This window comes from Melospiza georgiana, chromosome 4, assembly GCF_028018845.1.
Source record: "Melospiza georgiana isolate bMelGeo1 chromosome 4, bMelGeo1.pri, whole genome shotgun sequence".
NCBI classification, from domain to species: domain Eukaryota; kingdom Metazoa; phylum Chordata; class Aves; order Passeriformes; family Passerellidae; genus Melospiza; species Melospiza georgiana.
Genome location: NC_080433.1, coordinates 24,082,547 through 24,100,411, shown reverse-complemented (window position 1 = coordinate 24,100,411; position 17,865 = coordinate 24,082,547). Strand labels below are relative to the sequence as shown.

General features: G+C 43.0%; 1 protein-coding gene across 1 annotated transcript in view; it reads left to right on the top strand.

The window, feature by feature from the left end:
- The window catches only part of VWF (von Willebrand factor), a 121,126-nt gene that overhangs the window by 33,667 nt on the left and 69,594 nt on the right, over nucleotides 1-17,865 (top strand). The window contains exons 15-19 of the mRNA XM_058022400.1: nucleotides 699-914; nucleotides 6,850-7,090; nucleotides 7,876-7,970; nucleotides 9,624-9,784; nucleotides 16,406-16,509. Of these exons, the coding sequence (XP_057878383.1) occupies nucleotides 699-914; nucleotides 6,850-7,090; nucleotides 7,876-7,970; nucleotides 9,624-9,784; nucleotides 16,406-16,509 (817 nt within the window). The remainder of the gene's footprint in view (nucleotides 1-698; nucleotides 915-6,849; nucleotides 7,091-7,875; nucleotides 7,971-9,623; nucleotides 9,785-16,405; nucleotides 16,510-17,865) is intronic.

The following is a 17,865-nucleotide window of genomic DNA, read 5'->3' as shown; positions in this document are numbered from 1 at the left end:
TCTTCACAGCAGTGGTGTTGTTGCTTCTTGGTCAGGGCTCCTCTCCCAGGCTCTCCCTGACCACCCCGCCCCCTTTTATCTCAGCTACCTCCATGGGCTACAGCTGCTGCCCAATCAAGGACATCACAGCTGCAGCCCATTTACAATAACTAGAACCAGGGCAGGGTCACTAATACAATAGAGAGATCTTTAACTGCCATACATATACTTACAATACATAAGTTAACTCAGGCCCCCACAGCAATATATATTTCTAAAAACCCAATAAACAACAGCAACAAAAAAAACCACACACAGAGAGACTTGTATTGATGCAGGTCTCATAAGGAAAACATAATATTTTGTGAAAATTGAAAGCAAAAACTAGTTTAATTTTGCAAATATAAAAAAGGCAGCAGAAAGCAAAGGCCCTGTAAGGGGAATTACAACACCAGAAATAGTGCTAATGGAATATAAAAGCATTGCTTTTCCTTGATTTGTTTTACTCTTGAGACATTATTCTTTCAGTAGAGCTCATGATGTATGAGCTATGGTGCTATCTGTGCCTGCCTGATCCTATTTTATTCTTGTGGGGTTTGTTTGGTTATTTTTTCTTTTATAAAAGGAAGAGAAAATGCTTACTGTGGCTCCTCTGGCTTTCCTTGAAAGCCACACTGATTGACTGATTCAGTATGAGCATGTAATTTTTCTCTTTTTAGCCAAGTATGCTGAGGATTCCTGCTCAGTTCTGATGTCTCCTGCCTTTGAACCTTGTCACTATGTAGTGAGTCCCACTCCCTATGTGAAGAACTGTCGCTTTGATGTTTGCTCCTGCTCCAGTGGCAAGGATTGCCTGTGCTCTGCCATTGCTAATTATGCAGCAGCCTGTGCCAGGAAAAGCATCCTGGTGGAGTGGAGACAACCTGACTTCTGCCGTAAGTGCACTGCTGCTCAAACCCACTTATTGTCATCCTCCTTAAGGAGTTTTTCTAGCAGTGTTGTGTGAAAGATTTAGAATGAGATGCCAGATTTTCCTTATGCAAATGATGAGAGTAAATCTTACCTTCACACCGATAAGGATGCAGAAGGTGTTACCAGGGACTGCTCAGCACTGGGGGAGAGAAGTGTTGATCTGAGACAGCTCCACAGAACTTTTTCCTGGATTTCCATTTTCACCTACTCACCTGGAAACTTTCTGAATGTCCTAGGCTAGGAATCTCCCAAGTGATTTGTAGTAATCCATGAACTGCCTTTTTTTGAGGCTCAAGCTTCCCAGGTCCTGACCTCATCAGTGACTCCTGAACGTGGGGTTATGGAGGAAGCACAAAAGGGCAGGACCAACTTGTATCAGAAAAGAATTTTGGCAGTCTTGTGGCATCACCCCTGCTCACAGAAAGGCTAAATTACTGTTGATTGCCTGAGGTTTTGGCCAGAAAAATTTTGAATATCTCCAAAAAATTGAGGTACCACAGCCTCTCTGACATCTGTCTCTCTCTTATCCAGGACAAGATTAATAGCCAAACTGCCAAGAAGCTGGAGCAGAACAGTCCAACACCTTTCATTTCTTTTATTTCTCTCTTAGGTCAATGTGGTAGAAAAAAATCCATTGTCATGTAATTTTGATTGAGCACAGACATATTTTCCCATAAATATTTGTGAAGTGAATGTTTTTCCATTTTCCTGAGCAACTTTGTTATAAAGGAAAGAAGACAATTGAAAAATTTGGGGGAAAGCATGTGGGCGTGGCAGCTCTCCAGATTTGTTCTCTTTTATTTACCCAAGCAGAGGTTGGGAAAAACATTTATAAACTGAGTGTGTAGAAAGTGGAAAAGAGAGAGGTCTCTGGCCTTTGACCTGGTAGGGTCTGCAAGGTCAGTAACCACAACTTTTGCAGGCTGTGGAGTGCTTGCTGCTAATGAGAACAAACCCAATTTATATTAAACTGCTGCATGGTTTTATAATATTTTACCTAGTTTATGTAAATGTTCAGGTAGTGGAACAGTAATGTAATAAAAATCCTTTCAGAACTCTGCAGGTCTGGAGGCTGAAAGAAAGAGGAGCGATAATGCCCCATTGCTCTTTCTGTAATTGAACAAGTTAATTTTCACAATTAATCTTTAATAGTGCAGAGCTGCTTCTTCCTTTCTGTACATTACAGAGAGCTTTGTACTCGCACAAAGTGACAATTTCCCTGATTGCAGATCCATCAGCCCCCATTAAATAATCCTAGTGCCCTAGACATCTCCTGACACATGAGGGAGAGCAATCTCTGTTTCTTAATGGGTTTGAGATGTGAGTGTGCAGGTTGTGTAATTTGTGCTGGTGGCCCAATGCACTGAATATGTCTTGCACCCCTACCTTCATCCCCAGAGATTTGGTTTCTTGGGAAATGACTTGACAGAACCAGTTTGCTTGATTTGGAGTGGATAAGTATCAGGGAGCAAAGTCATTAGTGTAGCGCAGCATTTCTGCTCTGTGTGAAGCTAACAAGTGCATTCAGCTCCCCTATCTTTGACATTATTTTAGTTGCAGTTTGATTATTTAAGACCTGACTCATACCCCTGTAACCCACTCTGAATAAGCACCAAGCCAATCCCTTCATGCTGGAAGGGAGAAGCAGACAGGCCACACTGTGAAGGGCTGTGTCTCTCGTGCAGCTGCATGTAAAAAATTGGTTAAAACCCAGGCTGAATGGCTGGGCTGAGAGAGTGGTGGTGAATGGTGTTAAACCCAGCTGGGGGCTGGTCACCAGTGTTGTTCCCCAGGGCTCAGTAGTTGGGCCAGTTTTATTTAATATTTTAATCAAGGATCTAGGTGAGGGGATCGAGTGCATCCTCTGTAAGTTCATGGACAGCACCCAGCTGGGTGGAGTGTGGATCTGCTGGAGGGCAGGAAGGCTCTGCAGAGGGATCTGGACAGGCTGGATCCATGGGCCCAGGCCAGTGCTCTGAGATTCTACAAGGCCAAGGACCCAGTCCTGCCTTGGGTCACACCAACCCCCTGCAGCTCCAGGCTGGGGCAGAGGGGCTGGAAAGACAGGAAAGGCCCTGGGGGTGCTGGGGACAGCGGCTGGACAGGAGCCAGGCGTGCCCAGGGGGGCAGGAGGCCAATGGCACCTGGGCTGTGCCAGCCATGGTGTGGCAGCAGGGCCAGGGCAGTGACTGTCCCCTGGGCTGGCACTGCTGGGGCCACACCTCAGATCCTGGGGTCTTTCTGGGCCTGTCACTACAAGAAAGACATTGAGGAGATGGAGCCTGTCCAGAAAAGGGGATGGAGCTGAAGAAAGTTCTGGAGCACAAATATGATGAGGAGGAGCTGAGGTGGGGCTAAGCCTGGAGAAAAGGAGGCTCATGGGAGACCTTCTCACTCTCTAGAACTCTGACAGGAGGGTGCAGCCAGGTGGGGGTTGGGGTCTGCTCCCAGGGAACAAGGGACAAGAGGAGAGGAAATGGCTTCAGGTTTCACAGAGAGATTCAGATTAGGTTTTATGTAAACATTCTTCATGGGAATTGTTATCAAGCACTGGCACAGGCCACCCAGAGAAGTTGTTGGATCACCATGCCTTGAGGTATTTGCAAGCCACATGGATGTGGCACTGAGGTACATGCTTTAGTGGTGGACTTGGCAGTGTGAGGTTAATGGCTGTATTCAGTTATCTTACAGTCTTTTCCAACCCATACATTCTGTGTTTACCTGTCCCATGTGTGTATTGTTCTGTGGCACAGGGGAGTCCATCAGCAGGTCCCTAGATCTTCCTTCAGATTTTAGGACATGTTGCTAATCCTGTTATGTTCCTTAATGTGGTAGTGCTGGGGCAGTTGGTGGCTTTGCATGCCTTCTGTAAGAGGATTTGTATAGGATAAATCTAAGAGTGCTGGAGTAGGGAATTAAGGAAATTAAGGACAGGGTCTGAGCAGCATATGAGAATGGCTACAGGGCATGCTGGGCCTCAGCATGGCAGAGAAGCTGTGTTAAATCTAGTTCTGGCAGGGTCTGCCTTCACTCAGAGGTGGCAACGTTTTCACCTTGTGTTACTTGAGGAACTGGCTATGGTTTGTCTCTTTCACTCTGATGTCAAAACCTGCCCCTATAAGCTGCATGAGCTGTTCGATGCAAAGACATTTTTTCCAATGCTTTCCCACTGTTTCTCATCTTATTCCTGGGATAGGCTGTGCTTTGAGCACAGCATTGAGCTGTTTTGGTTTTATAGAAGCCATCCACAGGGACTAGATGCATCTTGCCTTTTTCTCTAATTTTCCTGTCAATAATGGGATTGTTTTTTTTTTAGTGGCAGTGTATTACACAGTACAGACATCAGGCCTTTCCCAGGTCACTTGTCTTGCCTTTTTGTAGTTAAAAACAAATGTTGCTGGGAAGGGATAGAGCAGTGTATTGGGATGTGGCGTGTAAGAATGGCATTTGGAAGCATAACTGGAAAAACAGGGGATGTTCAAAAAATTTTAGGAGGTACATAGGCAAGGAAAATCATAGAATGGTTTGGGTTGAAAGGGACCTTAAAGATCATCTTGTTCCAAGGGACGCCTTCCACTAGACCAGGTTTTTCCAAGTCCCTTTTAGCCTGTCCCTGAACACTTCCAGGGATGGGTCAGCCACACCTTCTCTGGACAACCACTGCCAGAGCCTCAGCACCCTCACAAAGACAAATTTCTTCCTAATATCTAATTGAAACTTGCTGTCTTTCACATCGATCACTTTGAAGTCATTCCCACACATGGATTACAAAGGTTTATCTAAGAAAGGAATCTACAGCAAAGTTGTCCCGTGGATAGGAAGTGTTACAACTGACTAGAAAGTAGGGCAGGATTCTGGGCTCATTTATCACATCCTTTTTTTGAATCTTGAAACTCATAAACTGATGTACCCATCTGAAACCTGCCAAATCAGTTCCATGTTTCCAGAGGTTCATGTGTAACAAATAGTACTTTTGGCTGAGGCTCCATGGTTCTCCTGCTGGGATGTGCCTTTAATAATGAAAGTTATTTTTAAAATGGTCCTCAGCCATGGGCTGTGCCTGTTCAGGGTTTGATTTACTGCAAAGATCAGGTTTATGTAAGTTAGAAGCACATTTTTGTGAATGCTGCCAAAAATTCCTGTAACAGTGAATGAGTCTATCTTCTGCTGTGTCCCGAATTAGGAAGCATTTGCTGTATTGATGAGCACACATTTCTTGGACTGTGCTGTGAAAGGTACATTAAGCAGTTTGGGCACCGGTCCCAGATTTGGGAGATTTTTGCTCTTAAGAGGAGTTCAAGTCACCTTAGATATTTCTGGGCTGGATTTTCAGTTTAGGGTGTTGTACTACCATGTATGGGGCTGCAGGGGCCTCAAGAGAAGCTGGTGCAACCATGTCTCTCTCCAGTAGGCAGGAATAACTCTTCATTTCAGAGGAGTTTTGTGAAGGTGACCATGAGTCACTGGTCAGTACATAGGCCTTGCTTTGCTAGTCCAGTGAACACCTGGCTGAAGCTGCAGGACTATCCTGTTATTCCATGGCTGCCAGAGTTCCCAGGGATGTGAGTTAGAAGAGAGTAGGGATTATCACATCATTCTGCAGGAATTACAAGAGGAAGGGCTTTCTCTCTAACCCTTTGATCTTGGTTTCAGCAAGGTACAAATGTGCCAACGTCGTTCCTCATAACCTTACAACTGTTTGCTGTGGAAGGTTGCTACAAACTACAGTGTAACCCCTGGTTATCAGGAGGCCTGTTAAATTCAAACTCTTGATGAAACAAGCTCGTGTCCTATCTTCTGCAATGTGTTGTCATAGCTGCCACCTAGCGCTGATGCTGATGTGTGCAGAGGTGAATGCCTCAAAATCGGCCCTGTAGAAGTGGCAGTTTTAAAAATGAAGAAGCCAAAATGGCTACAAAGGCCATAATTAGTCTTCATATGAAAGAGATAATCATCAAAAGTTGTTAGTATCAAGGTTTGGCTCTGTGATTGCTAGATTACTTCATTATTTGCACTTGTTTTCATAGAAACCACAGAGTGCTTCTGGGATGTGAGGCTGTTGAGTATTGCTGCACTCCTGTTTACCAAAGCAGAAAAATACTTTTCTACTACTTTTCTACTTATTTTGACCAAATAGTCCCTAAATATGTTGCAAAGGTAGAGAGGTGTGAATATGTAGATGACACTTGTAATGCTCTTAATGCATGGGATCATGGAATAGTTTGAGCTGGAAGGGACCCAAACATGTCATTCCAACGGACCGTGTCATTCCAACCCCCTGCCATGGGCAGGGACACTTTCCACTAGCCCAGGTTTTTCCAAGGCCCATCCAGCCTGGCCTTGGACACTTCCAGGGATGGAGCAGCCGCAGCTGCTCTGGGCAACCTGTGCCAGGGCCTCAGCACCCTCACTGGGAAGAATTCCTTCCTATGATCCAATCTGAACCTGCTCTCTGTCAGTGTGAAGCCATTCCCCCTTGTTCTGTCACTCCAGGCCCTTGCCAAGAGTGTCTCTCCATCTTTTTTATAGGTTCCCTTCAGGGGAGCTTCAGTTAGGTTATCCTGGCTGTGATCCAGATAATAACAGAGGTTGGACAGAGCATGTTTCATGTTCTGGGCAAAATTCTGTGGCTAGATTTCCATCACAGTGCAGGGTAGTCCAGTCCTGACATTTATGGGGAATTTCCTTTAGTAAGGTTTTGTTTCCTTTAGTAAGGTTTTGTTTGCAGTGCCTTAGGCTACGCCAGTGCTGCAGTTAAGGAGGGATGGTGTAACACTTTAAATTGACAAGTAAATTGAGCAAATGCCTTTTAATCCCAAGCTTCCCAGTCTGTTTTAGGCAGCTGTTCCTTTAGCTGGATTTGAATCAAATGCTCTTCTCCGTCATGTGTTTCACCAGCAATGGCCTGTCCTGAAGGCCAGGTGTACCAACAATGTGGGATGCCGTGCAACCAGACGTGCCAGTCTCTGTCCTACCCGGAGGAGGACTGTGAGCAGCTGTGCCTGGAGGGGTGCTACTGTCCCCCTGGGCAATACCTGGATGAGCATGAGCAGTGTGTGCCCAAATCCCAGTGCTCCTGTTACTATGATGGGGAGATCTTCCAGCCAGAGGATGTCTTCTCAAACCATTATTCCATGTGGTAAGTGCACTATTCCTAACCCTTCCCTACACACCATCGCTCCACTTTTTAGAGGGCTTGAGTTGTTGGGTCAGTTCCTGTGCATCCACTGAAACTAGTTAAAGAAAAGGCAAGATTTTGCCTCCAAGAATCCAAATGGTGAGTTTTGCTATTGTATCGTGCTCTGATTAATTTCAAATACCACCTTACTTGGTATTAAGCCCTGTCCTATTAACAGTTCCTGCGAGTTTGAAATGGAGCTTAATTACTGACAATAGCTACTTTGTGGGCTTTTAAAATGTCACTTTAATGTACTGTGCTATAATTCTTAACTGTTAAAACCTAATTACCTCTTGTCAAAGATACAAGTATTAAAAAGCATTTCTAATTGTTAAATTGAGTAGCAGTACACTTGGAGTGGGAATGCAATCTCTGGACAGGCCCAGTTTTGGGAACAATGTCTTCCTCTCTACCACAAAAATCCCAGGTTTCAGTAACTGGATGGTCCCTTACTTCTTTTCCTCAGCAAAGTTGACTATTGTCTTGCTTAGCTTTATCCCTGTGCAGCTGCACTGGATCCAGCAGGTCAGGGCCAGCAGGCAGCTGGGTTTCCATGCCACTGCATGGCATCAACTCCCTTAAGGAATTATTGCCTTTAATGTTGGTAGACACAGTGGATGAAGAGCAACAGCTCAGCCCCACTGAGGTGTAGTTTTGTATTCTGACAAGTTCCCTATTGACTAAAAACCAGTGTGAGCAAAAGCTGAATGCTGTTTAATTACATATAAGCTGTTTTTTTTTCTTAGCTATTGTGAGAATGGATTTATGCACTGCAGTACAAATGGAGCTCCTGGTGCCTTCCTGGCTGATGTTTTTGCTGATGAGAGGCCATCTCCCAGAAGTTAGTATGCCTTAAAATCTTAATAATTTATTTTGAATTTCTTTTTCTCTTTAGTGTCTTGGTAGTTTTGATTGGAGAAGAAATTTCAGAGGTTGCAACAGCTGTGATATTGTGAGATTTTATCCAGTTTTTTTTTTGTGGGATAGAAACAAAAGGAATGTATGGGAGGGTGCAGGGCTCACTGAATCTCACCTCTCAAAATTATAATTAACCACTGCAGTCTCTCTTGAGCTGAAAAGGGTAAAGGATCACCTATGCCAGTGATGTGAGGTCTCCAGTTGCTATTTGAGGATCACAAGACGTCAGTAACTCATCAATTTTATACCTTCTGTTTCTCACTAGCAGGATGCAAACTCGTTCCTGGTGTAAATGAGGCTTTTAGTGGCCTAAAGGTTACACTGCTGCCAGGTTTCCAGTGTGCCTTCCAGCCAGCAGGAATCTCCATGAAACCTCCTGGAGACTGATAGCTACCATGTTTCCCATCAGTGGACAGGTTTATCGAACATTTGGCTGTGAAAGGTGCATGGGAACACTTCTAGCATCTAACTGGAGTTGGCAGTATTGGAGAAAGGCCAGCAGTGCTCTGGGATCTTTTGGGGTTTCTCACTGATACATGGATGGAGCTTATGGGATTTTCATGGCATAGGGGGTTTGAGACTGGATGCATCTCAGGGGGGAAAGGGCTAGTGGGGCTTTGGGGAGGCCTGAGAATATCCAGGAGCTGGACTTCGTGATCCTTGTGGGTGCCTTCCAGCTCAGGATAACCTATGATCCCTATGGGAACACCAGTAGAGCTAACCACAGTGACTTCCACGGCACTCTGACAAATGCTCCTGTACACGGAGTCTGGAGGAAATTTCTGGTTGATATTTGCCAGTGCATTGGAGACAAAGGGTAATTGTTTGTCTTTGCACCTTCTCAGGATAAATCAACTTCTAGAGGAAAACACTGTAAATGCCTCTGTAGGTACAGGGCAGTGACCTGCTAGGACACCAGTGACAGTGTCACTGGTTGGGTCACCTGTTCTTCAAATGAGGCCTTCCAGGTGAATATCTCACCAAACTCTTCCCTTAATGCTCCTAAGACATATTTTTCCTGATAATAGGATGTCAGGAATTACAAAACCTCATAGAGACACATTGCTAGTACCACTTGAAATAGTTTCTTGGGACATTCTGATCTTCTGTCAGATCCTGAAGTCTCAAACAGTTTTTATTGAAGCTCAGGGCACTACTTTTACAGTCACCAATGTAGCTACATTCAGTGTGAGAAATGGGTCTAAATGCAATAATATAAGATGCTGTTGCTTCTCAGAATATCCATTTTTCTGCTAACTTTGTACAGTTCTTAGGGGTGTTTGCATAGCCCCAGTGCAGTCTGGAGTTGCACTTACATAGTGCAGCTTTTTTGCTTCAGTGTTAAATAGCTGCTTTCATGACAGCCTAACTGAGGTCACTCCAGGGGAAGTATATGGGCTGTTTTCTTTGCCATGTCATATCTAATGATGTTGCTGCAGGCTATATTCTAAATTAATTTTCTAATTAATGAAATTAATTAGAAAATCAAAGATCCACCTTTTAGAAAAATACTGTGCCAACAATGAGTACTTGAGTTCTAATTGCACTTTTTGTGAACTCATTTTTTTTTTTAAAGTAAAAAGGAGCTTGACATGCAGATTCCCCATGGAAAAAATTATCTGTCCTGCCAACAACCCAAGAGCAGAAGGAGTGGAATGTACCAAGACCTGCCAAAACTATGACCTGGAGTGCATCAGCCATGGCTGCATATCTGGATGCCTCTGTCCAAAAGGGATGGTAAGCAGCTTTCAATACAGCAGCAAGAAGCAGGTCCTGTTTGTTTCTTGCCTTCATTCTCTGCTACCAATAGTCTTCTTGCAGCTTGGGAATAAGTGGTTGTGAAGTATTGACTGTCAAGTTGTGCCTGGCTTAAAGAACATGTACAAGCATTGAAGATGAACTTTAGCTTGCAAAAATAATTATTAATCGAAATTCCAAAGCTGCCTTGAAGACCAGTTTATGTCTTCCTTCAGCTCTGCTCCTAAACTCCTCCTCAGTCGTGTTGAACTTTCTTGGCCAGAGAGACGCGAGAGAGATTCCCATATTCAGGTTGATCATAGGGGGGACCTATTTTGGAGGACCTCTCCTCCAAAAAATGGCTGAGACAATTGGGATTGTTAAGCCTGGCAAAGAGAAAGGGTTGGGGGTGACCTCATTGTGGCCTTCCGATGCCTGAAGGGAGCCCACAGGAAAGATGGAGAGAGACTCTTGACAAGGGCCTGGAGTAACACAACAAGGGGGAATTGCTTCACACTGGCAGAGAGCAGATTTAGATTGGTTGTGAGGTAAAAAATCTTTATTTGTGAGGCTGGTGAGGCCCTGGCACAGGTTGCCCAGAGACGCTGTGGCTGCCCCATCCATGGAAGTGCCCAAGGCCAGGTTGGATGAGGCTCTGAGCAACCTGGAGCAGGGAAGGTGTCCCTGCCCCTGGCAGGAGGTTGGAGCAGGATGATCTTTAAGATTCCTTTCAACCCAACCCATTTTTGAGTTTCTCTGATCCAGCCATCCTTCCTGCTGATATTGATTCCTCCTTGTCAAGTCTCCATCTCTCCAGCTGCCTTCCTGTGGGTTGTACCAAATTGAACAATCCTGTGAGAAGGAATGTGGGATATGAAACTTGCTAAGATGATGTCAGAATGTGTCTCAGAGTTGCAGGTGTTGTACTAAGCACACCTTTTTTTTTTCCACTGAAAAGAGGCTCTCTGGGGTCCAGGGTTATATCCCACTGCAACCCTCAAATATAAGAATAAGTTTAATTGTTTTCTGCCCCCAAATTCCTTCAATTATCTTTCTAGAAAAACAGCTCTTCCCAAATTATGCAATAATTTTTAGCAATAATATAAACATATATTTTGAACGTTGCTACTGTATTTTGCTGACAAACACCCATTTATAGAAATAGATTCTACTCCAGAATAAAATGTCAGCTCTAGGAAAAAAGCTAAGGCTTGTGAAATGTCTTGGAGGTGAAACAGAACAGAATCTGAAGTCACCCATAAATTTTCACCATGATTTTAAAAACAAGTGTTGCTTCTTTTCACGTTTCAGTCTGTAAATGCCTATCCTTTAAGTGAAAAATATTCCTAAATAGTAGTGAGGTAAGAAAACTTGGAAAAGCTTCTCTAATTTAAAGTTCCCAGAGCTCCAGGATGAACAGGCTTTTCTTTGCATCTAACATTCAGCTGATTTGGTAAAGGAGCTTGAGATTTTTGGTTTCAGTTCTGGGACATGGTAATAGTACACTTTTGATGTAATTGTGGAAAATAAGTTATGATAATTACTCCACAGGGAAAAAAACCCAACTCCCATAGTAATTAACTTTCATGTTTGTTACAGTATTTTGTAGTCTTTTTCAGTAAGTTAAAACAAATAATTGCTTCATAAAATTTTTGCCAAGAGAGCAGTCTTTGGCCTTTTGGAATTGGAGACTCCAGCTGACTTTGCAGTGATGTGAAACACACCTGAGTTCAACAAGGTGGTTTGTCAGGTTTTGAATTGAAGAATCAGGCTCACTATTTAAAAAAAAAAAAAAAAAAAGTAAAATAAATTCTCTGTCCACTAGATGACAGTATGGTTTAATCTTCACTAAACTCTGTCTGAAATTACTTGTTCTCATTGGCTTCCCTTGTGGCAGAGAATAAAAATCACGAGCTGCACCCAAACCACAATGGGAGAAGCCCATGTAGAAATCATCTTGTAACCACTGCCATGCAAAGTCAGGATCAAGCCCAGTCCCCATTCAGGTCTGTCTTGTTTGCCCTGTCTTTGACTCCTGGCTTCGCAGGAGCTGCCAGCTCATTCTCAAAGAGCAGTTTCCTTCTCCTCACCCAATGGGATGAGGTTTGGGAGAGCCTTTTTTTCTTATTTCTGTGCTCTGCAATGAGGTTTGTGCTCCCCCAATAGAGAAGCATTTGGTTGGTGACCAGATTCTCCTTTCCATCCTGTCCTTTTCTAACACAGAGACTCTGGGAGGACAGAGACAAAGCTCTTCTAAGTCAAATCAAAGTCTGTGTTTTCCAGGCTTGTACAACAGAGTTGAGCAATAAAGGGACTGTCAGTCTGCTGTAATCCTGCCTAATTTACAAGCAACTCACAGAGGTGAGTTGCAGGAAGGTCTGTGGGAAGTAATGGATTACTTAACATGTGTTCCCATAAATATTTGCACATATTATCATGCTGGAAGAAATTTTGCCTTCTTACTGAAGATTTTTCTTTTCTTTTGTAATACAGTAGCATATGAAACTTACTAGCTTGAAGACAAAACCCAATTTCTTTTATCTTCTTCCAAACTTTCAACTTTCTTTCAATTTCTTTCAAATATAAGTTTTCTGGTTCATCTTGACTTAGAATTTTATATTGCTTTGATTTCTAGCAAATAAAAAATGTTCAATATGTCATAAAAATAATTCTTCTGTCTTTGATCATCTGGAAGGTGGGAAATTCTCCATACTTGTCACCCTCTTGCACAGCAGAAAAGAGAGATCATAGCGTATGTGCAGAAGTGTGGGGGAAAATAGGCTTTCTCAGATTAGTTTACTGCACTTCAGTTTTTCCCATTGGAAAATATTAATAAATACACAAATTGAGTGTTAACCACCTTTCTGGGGAAAGAGAGGAACAGAACAATCACAGAGCACAAAATCCAGACATTCCAAAAGCAGAAAATTACTTTTTTTCTATTTTCAACAACTGACAAAAGACTACAGTTTAAAATTTAAATGAAATATTTTATTGCATTCTGACTGCTGAAATAAAACTATTTCTAAAATGTTGATACATTAGTATAAAAAGGGAAAAAACCCTACAAATCCTAAACATCTTAAGCAGGAAAGTTTGGAAGGCTTTTTTTTTTTTCTTTCTTTCTACCTATTTTAAACTGACATTTTGATTTCTCTGTTGTATGTTTTTTAGTGTGGGCCTATCCTATGTTGCAATGTCTTCATGAGGAGATGGGCATATCAAATAAACATTAGAGACATGCAGCTAACCTAAGAAAGAGAAGTCAAGTATAAACCAGCACATTTCGGTCTTCTGACATTTTGTTAAGTTGCCTTTGTTTGCACAGTAAGAGTGAGAGGCTGTTTTAGTTAAAAAACAAATTATGAAAGAAATTCTTGCCTGTGAGGGTGCTGAGGCCCTGGCACAGGCTGCCCTGAGAAGCTGTGGCTGCCTCTTCCCTGGAAGTGTCCAAGGCCAGGTTGGATGGGGCTCTGGGCAAACTGGGATAGTGGAAGGTGTCCCTGCTCATGAAACTGGGTGATCTTTAAGGTCCCTTGTTCCCCAAACCAATTTCTTATTCTAAAGCCTATTAGCTATTGGGTTCTCATCTGACCCACTTTATTTAATCTCATGCTTCTTCATATATTTGGCTGACTTTCCACTGAAATCCATGCATGTGTCAGGAGGAACAGAGCAATGTCTGAGCTTCCCTTGACAGAGGGACTCATCAAATTGTGTTGTCCAAGAGAGTTCAAAGTTTAGGTTGAGTTGGATTTCAGGACTATAGGATCTCCGGATTTGGAAGGAACTCACAAGGGTCATTCAGCCCAACTCCTGGCCCTGCACAGACACCCCAACAGTCCCACCCTGTGCCTGAGAGCATTGTCCAAACACTCCTCGATCTCTGGCAGCCTTGGGGCCGTGACTGTTCCCTGGGGAGCCTTTTCTGAGCCTTGCCACCCTCTGGGGGAAGAAAACTTCCTAAACAACCTAACCCTACCCTGACACGGTTCCAGCCATTCCCTTAGGTCCTGTCCCTCGTCCATCAGAGCAGAGATCAGGGCCTGCCCCTCCTCTTCCCATTGTGAGCAATCTGCAGAACTGCTGTGAACTCTGACCTCAGTTTCCTCTTCTCCAGCTCAACAGACCAAGTGCCCTCAGCCACTCCTCATGTGTCTTCCCCTCCAGACTCTTCACCATCTTTACAGCCTCCTTTGGACACCCTCTAACAGCTTTAGATTCTTATATTGTGGTGCCCAAAATTGCCCCCAGGACTCAAAGTTAGGCTGCACCATTGCAGAGCGGAGCACAACAATCACCTCCTATGAGTATGGGTAAGGAGAATCTTAAAGGTTCTGAAACCTGTAATATTGTCCTTCCTTTTGCAAGATTTTTCAAGGTTTAGCAATGAATAAAACAGAGCAAGGAAATTACAGAGATTTCTGTTTGATCCCCAAGTAATGGGAGAGTTGTTAGTCAACCGCTTGTAATCCCATGGATGCAGAACATCATCGTAAGGGCATTAAATGGTGCAAGCAGCTGCTGTTTTCATTACAAACCTCTGTCTTTTTGTATAGTTGCCTCCCCAGTGCTGCTGCCTCCTGTCATCTCAAGCACTCAGGACTGCTAAATCTCCTGTATTAACTGCAGTCTATTGATGGATTGAGAGGCTTCCAGAGAAAATCCAGCTGCTAATGAATAGTGCTCCTGTCCTTGTACTGTAGTACCACATGGTCCTTGTAGTGCACCATGGCAGCAGGCTACCAGATATGCCCCAGATTTTGGAAGGGGTGTTAATAGGCCCAATAGATTGTGTGTTACTGTTAACAAAATCATAATTCATTGAGTTTTGCAGAAAAAAATGAGCATTCTTCTGGTCAAAGTCCACTTGGGGTTTTTGTGTCCTGCTTGCTGAATCCCACCCACCCACTCTGTCAGTGTTCAAGACAAGGTGCTCTTCCCTCTGTTGGTGGCTTTATGGCTGCTGTGCTGGTTGTGATAAAAATGCTAATACCAGTCTGTACCAGTTTTTAGGGAGCAAGGAGAAGAGGTTGTGATTCTCTTTTTACTAACCAGATGTCTAATCCCTAGCTTTTTATCCAGAGGCAAGCCCTCAAGTGTATTGTGAACTGTGTAGCTGAACACTCTGCAAAAATTCAGAAATGTAGCCACGAATATGAGGTCATAGTCCTGCTTTTTTCCTAAATACCACCAAGAAGGAAGGAAAGAAGGTATTAAACGCTTCTTTCTGGTCATGTCTGGACTTTCCCACCATCCTTTGTAAAGGTGAAGGCAGAGCTGTAGCTCCATTATCTAGAAAAATATTTCTGTTTCCATCTTCCTTCAATAAAGTGATTTTATTTGGCATAATGCAGCTCTCCATAAGCCACAGAGCATGTGGAGCTGCATATGAAGGAAGGGTCTCTGCGCTGTGCGATCTTTTTTTGTGAGTTTTTCTAGGTCCCCATAGGAAAAGGCAAAGCTGTTTTTCTTTATTAACCTGGTGTTCAGACTACATTGATCTCATTGGCCCATATTTAATGGTAAAAAAGAAACTATTTTAAAGATTTTGCAGAAAGAGTTTAAAGTGGGAAGGTGATATTTTGTGACTTTTGAATGCAAAGAAGGAGAAGGACTCTGCATTTAGGTATTCCATGAAACCAGAGCCAAACCTATCCTGGCTTTGCCAGAACTGCTATTGAGTGAAAAGTCAGCAGAGCCAGCTTTGGTTATGTTTGATTCTCGAAAACTGGGGGTTTTAAAAATGGAAAGGAATCACAAAAAAAAAAAACAAAACAGAAAATGAATGGAAAAACGGAATAGTCTGAAGGCATTACTTGTTTTTCTTTGGCTGTAGTTTTTTTTGTTTGTTTGTTTGTTTTTTTTTTTGTTTAAGTGGGATAAATGATTTTTTTTTATATAAAGAGAAACTTGGATCAGAAGGGTGAAAATTAGAGTTTGGATAGAAGATAATGTCCTACTTCCTAGCAACAGGACCTGTTGCAGAGAGAGCAGAATAATGCCTCAAGTGGACTGATATTTATCCAACCTTCCAGGAATTAAATAGGTATTTGAAAGAAAATGAGTGATTACTGCAATTTTCAGAGGAGAGTTGCTAGAGGGTTGGCTTTGTCAGGGGGCTGTTGACTGTAACAACAGAACCTGCATTTGCACGTGGGTGAATCAGGCGCTGTGGCTTCTGATCTCCTTGATGCTCCTGTCTCCATTTTTAGTCCATCTGGGCCCTTTGTCTGCTTTTCTAGTAGGCCCTTTTCCAGTTTGTTGTGTGTGAGAAGCTGTTCACCTGCTCTCCATATTCACGTTAGCCTGGTTCACTGCATTCTGGACTTTCTCATTGTGCCATTTTTCTGTAATGTCATCTCTTCTCCCAGTAGCTTGAGATGGTGGGAGTAAGTTGTGATTTATATATCTACAGCTCTATTTATGTTAATGGCTAAAAGTATTAGTAGTACTGTACCTTTCTCACCTTGGATAGCCTTCATCCTTTCTTTTATTCCTTTCAACCTTTCTTTTATTTTCCATCCACATGTTCTGTGCTTGTTCCTGGCTGCTTGCTTGCCCTGCACATGGCCATGTCCCAGCTGCCCCAGGTGGTGACAAACTGTGTGTTCTGCTTAGGTACGACATGAAAACAAGTGTGTTGCTCCTGAGAGGTGCCCGTGCTTCCACAATGGAAGAGAATATTCCAAAGGAGAAACAGTGACTAAGGACTGCAACACCTGGTGAGGAAGGATGTTTTTTCTCTTTAGGGGCTCCGCTGTGTTTCTGGTAACACCAAATATTGTTTACTTAACAGATCTCTTTTAGAGAAAGCTAGTTTTTGCAGCATATTAATTGCACAGACAGCACATTCCCTTTGCATGTTGCATAAAGATCCAATAAAATTCCTTACAATGTCTGGCAACCTCTGCCTCGTGCCCTACAAATAGTTGTGTGTCTATGCAACTCTTCTGTAGGCACTAGATAGTGGATTTTGCAACCCAAGATAACAATTTAGGACCTATATGCTCTGGGGTGGGAGGAATGGCTTTTTCACTAAGTTTTGCTGTTGTATTTCCCTTTTTGTTGGCTGTCTGAAGCCTGTCAAGTCAGCCCTTTTCAGCCAGAAGGGGCGTGATGCACCAGCTGTAATGTGAAAGGAGCTCTTCAGGGAAATGATAAAGAACTAGGAAGAGACAGGGTCAACCTCATATCTCAAAAGAGTGCTCTATCTATTGATATATTAAAAAAGATGAAAATAGATGGAAAACTGTTACTTTCTTAGAAGAAAAGAGTGAATGCTCCATGTCTTTCACCATTATCCTGCTTGGTTGCTAGAAAAGGATTTATAGGTTCAAAGGGGAGTTCTGGGCTGCTCAATTTGCATGGAGGGAAGCCCTCAGCACAGCCTTTGGGCCACTTTTATTTTGCTTAAAGTACAGTGGGCCACTTTTTCCTTCTCCTGCACAGCACACTGGCTGCACTTGAGGTGCTTTTTTTCCCTTTGTGTGGTGGGGAGTAATGGTGTCTCTTTTCCTTCAGAGCTCCAAGAGTCCAGGGTGTAGGACATTCAGCTACCAGCAGTGTGAAAATCCTGGGGGTTTTTTGAACTCAGACTTGAGAATCTGTTATGCATTCTACCCTAAATGTTCCTGCCCAGCTCTGGGGCAACCCCAGAAGCAATGTTTGTCATCCTCTGTATGACTGGCTGGAGCTGTGTCAGAGGATCAGCACCACTAGAGAGTCCAATGCTTGATTTTTGTTTGGTACACTGCTCTTTGAATAACAGTGATTTCAAGATTTTTAAACTAGCGGGACCACTTCTAACTAGCACGAGTTAGTCTTGGATGAAGGTTTTGTATGGAGATATTAATCTCCCAATGTTTTGTTTAATTTCTTTCCTTTGCAGCTACATATAACATTGTGAATCCATGTACTGTAATTAAATCTGGGGAAAATAGGCTGGAAAGGGAAAAAGATGGAAGAGAATTTGATGTTTTTGTCTAGGTACATACTCTGTAATGTGCTTACATTGCATTTAGATAAAAGTGACTCAGCTGAAAAACAGGCACCATGAAAATTTTATTGAAACAAGAAGA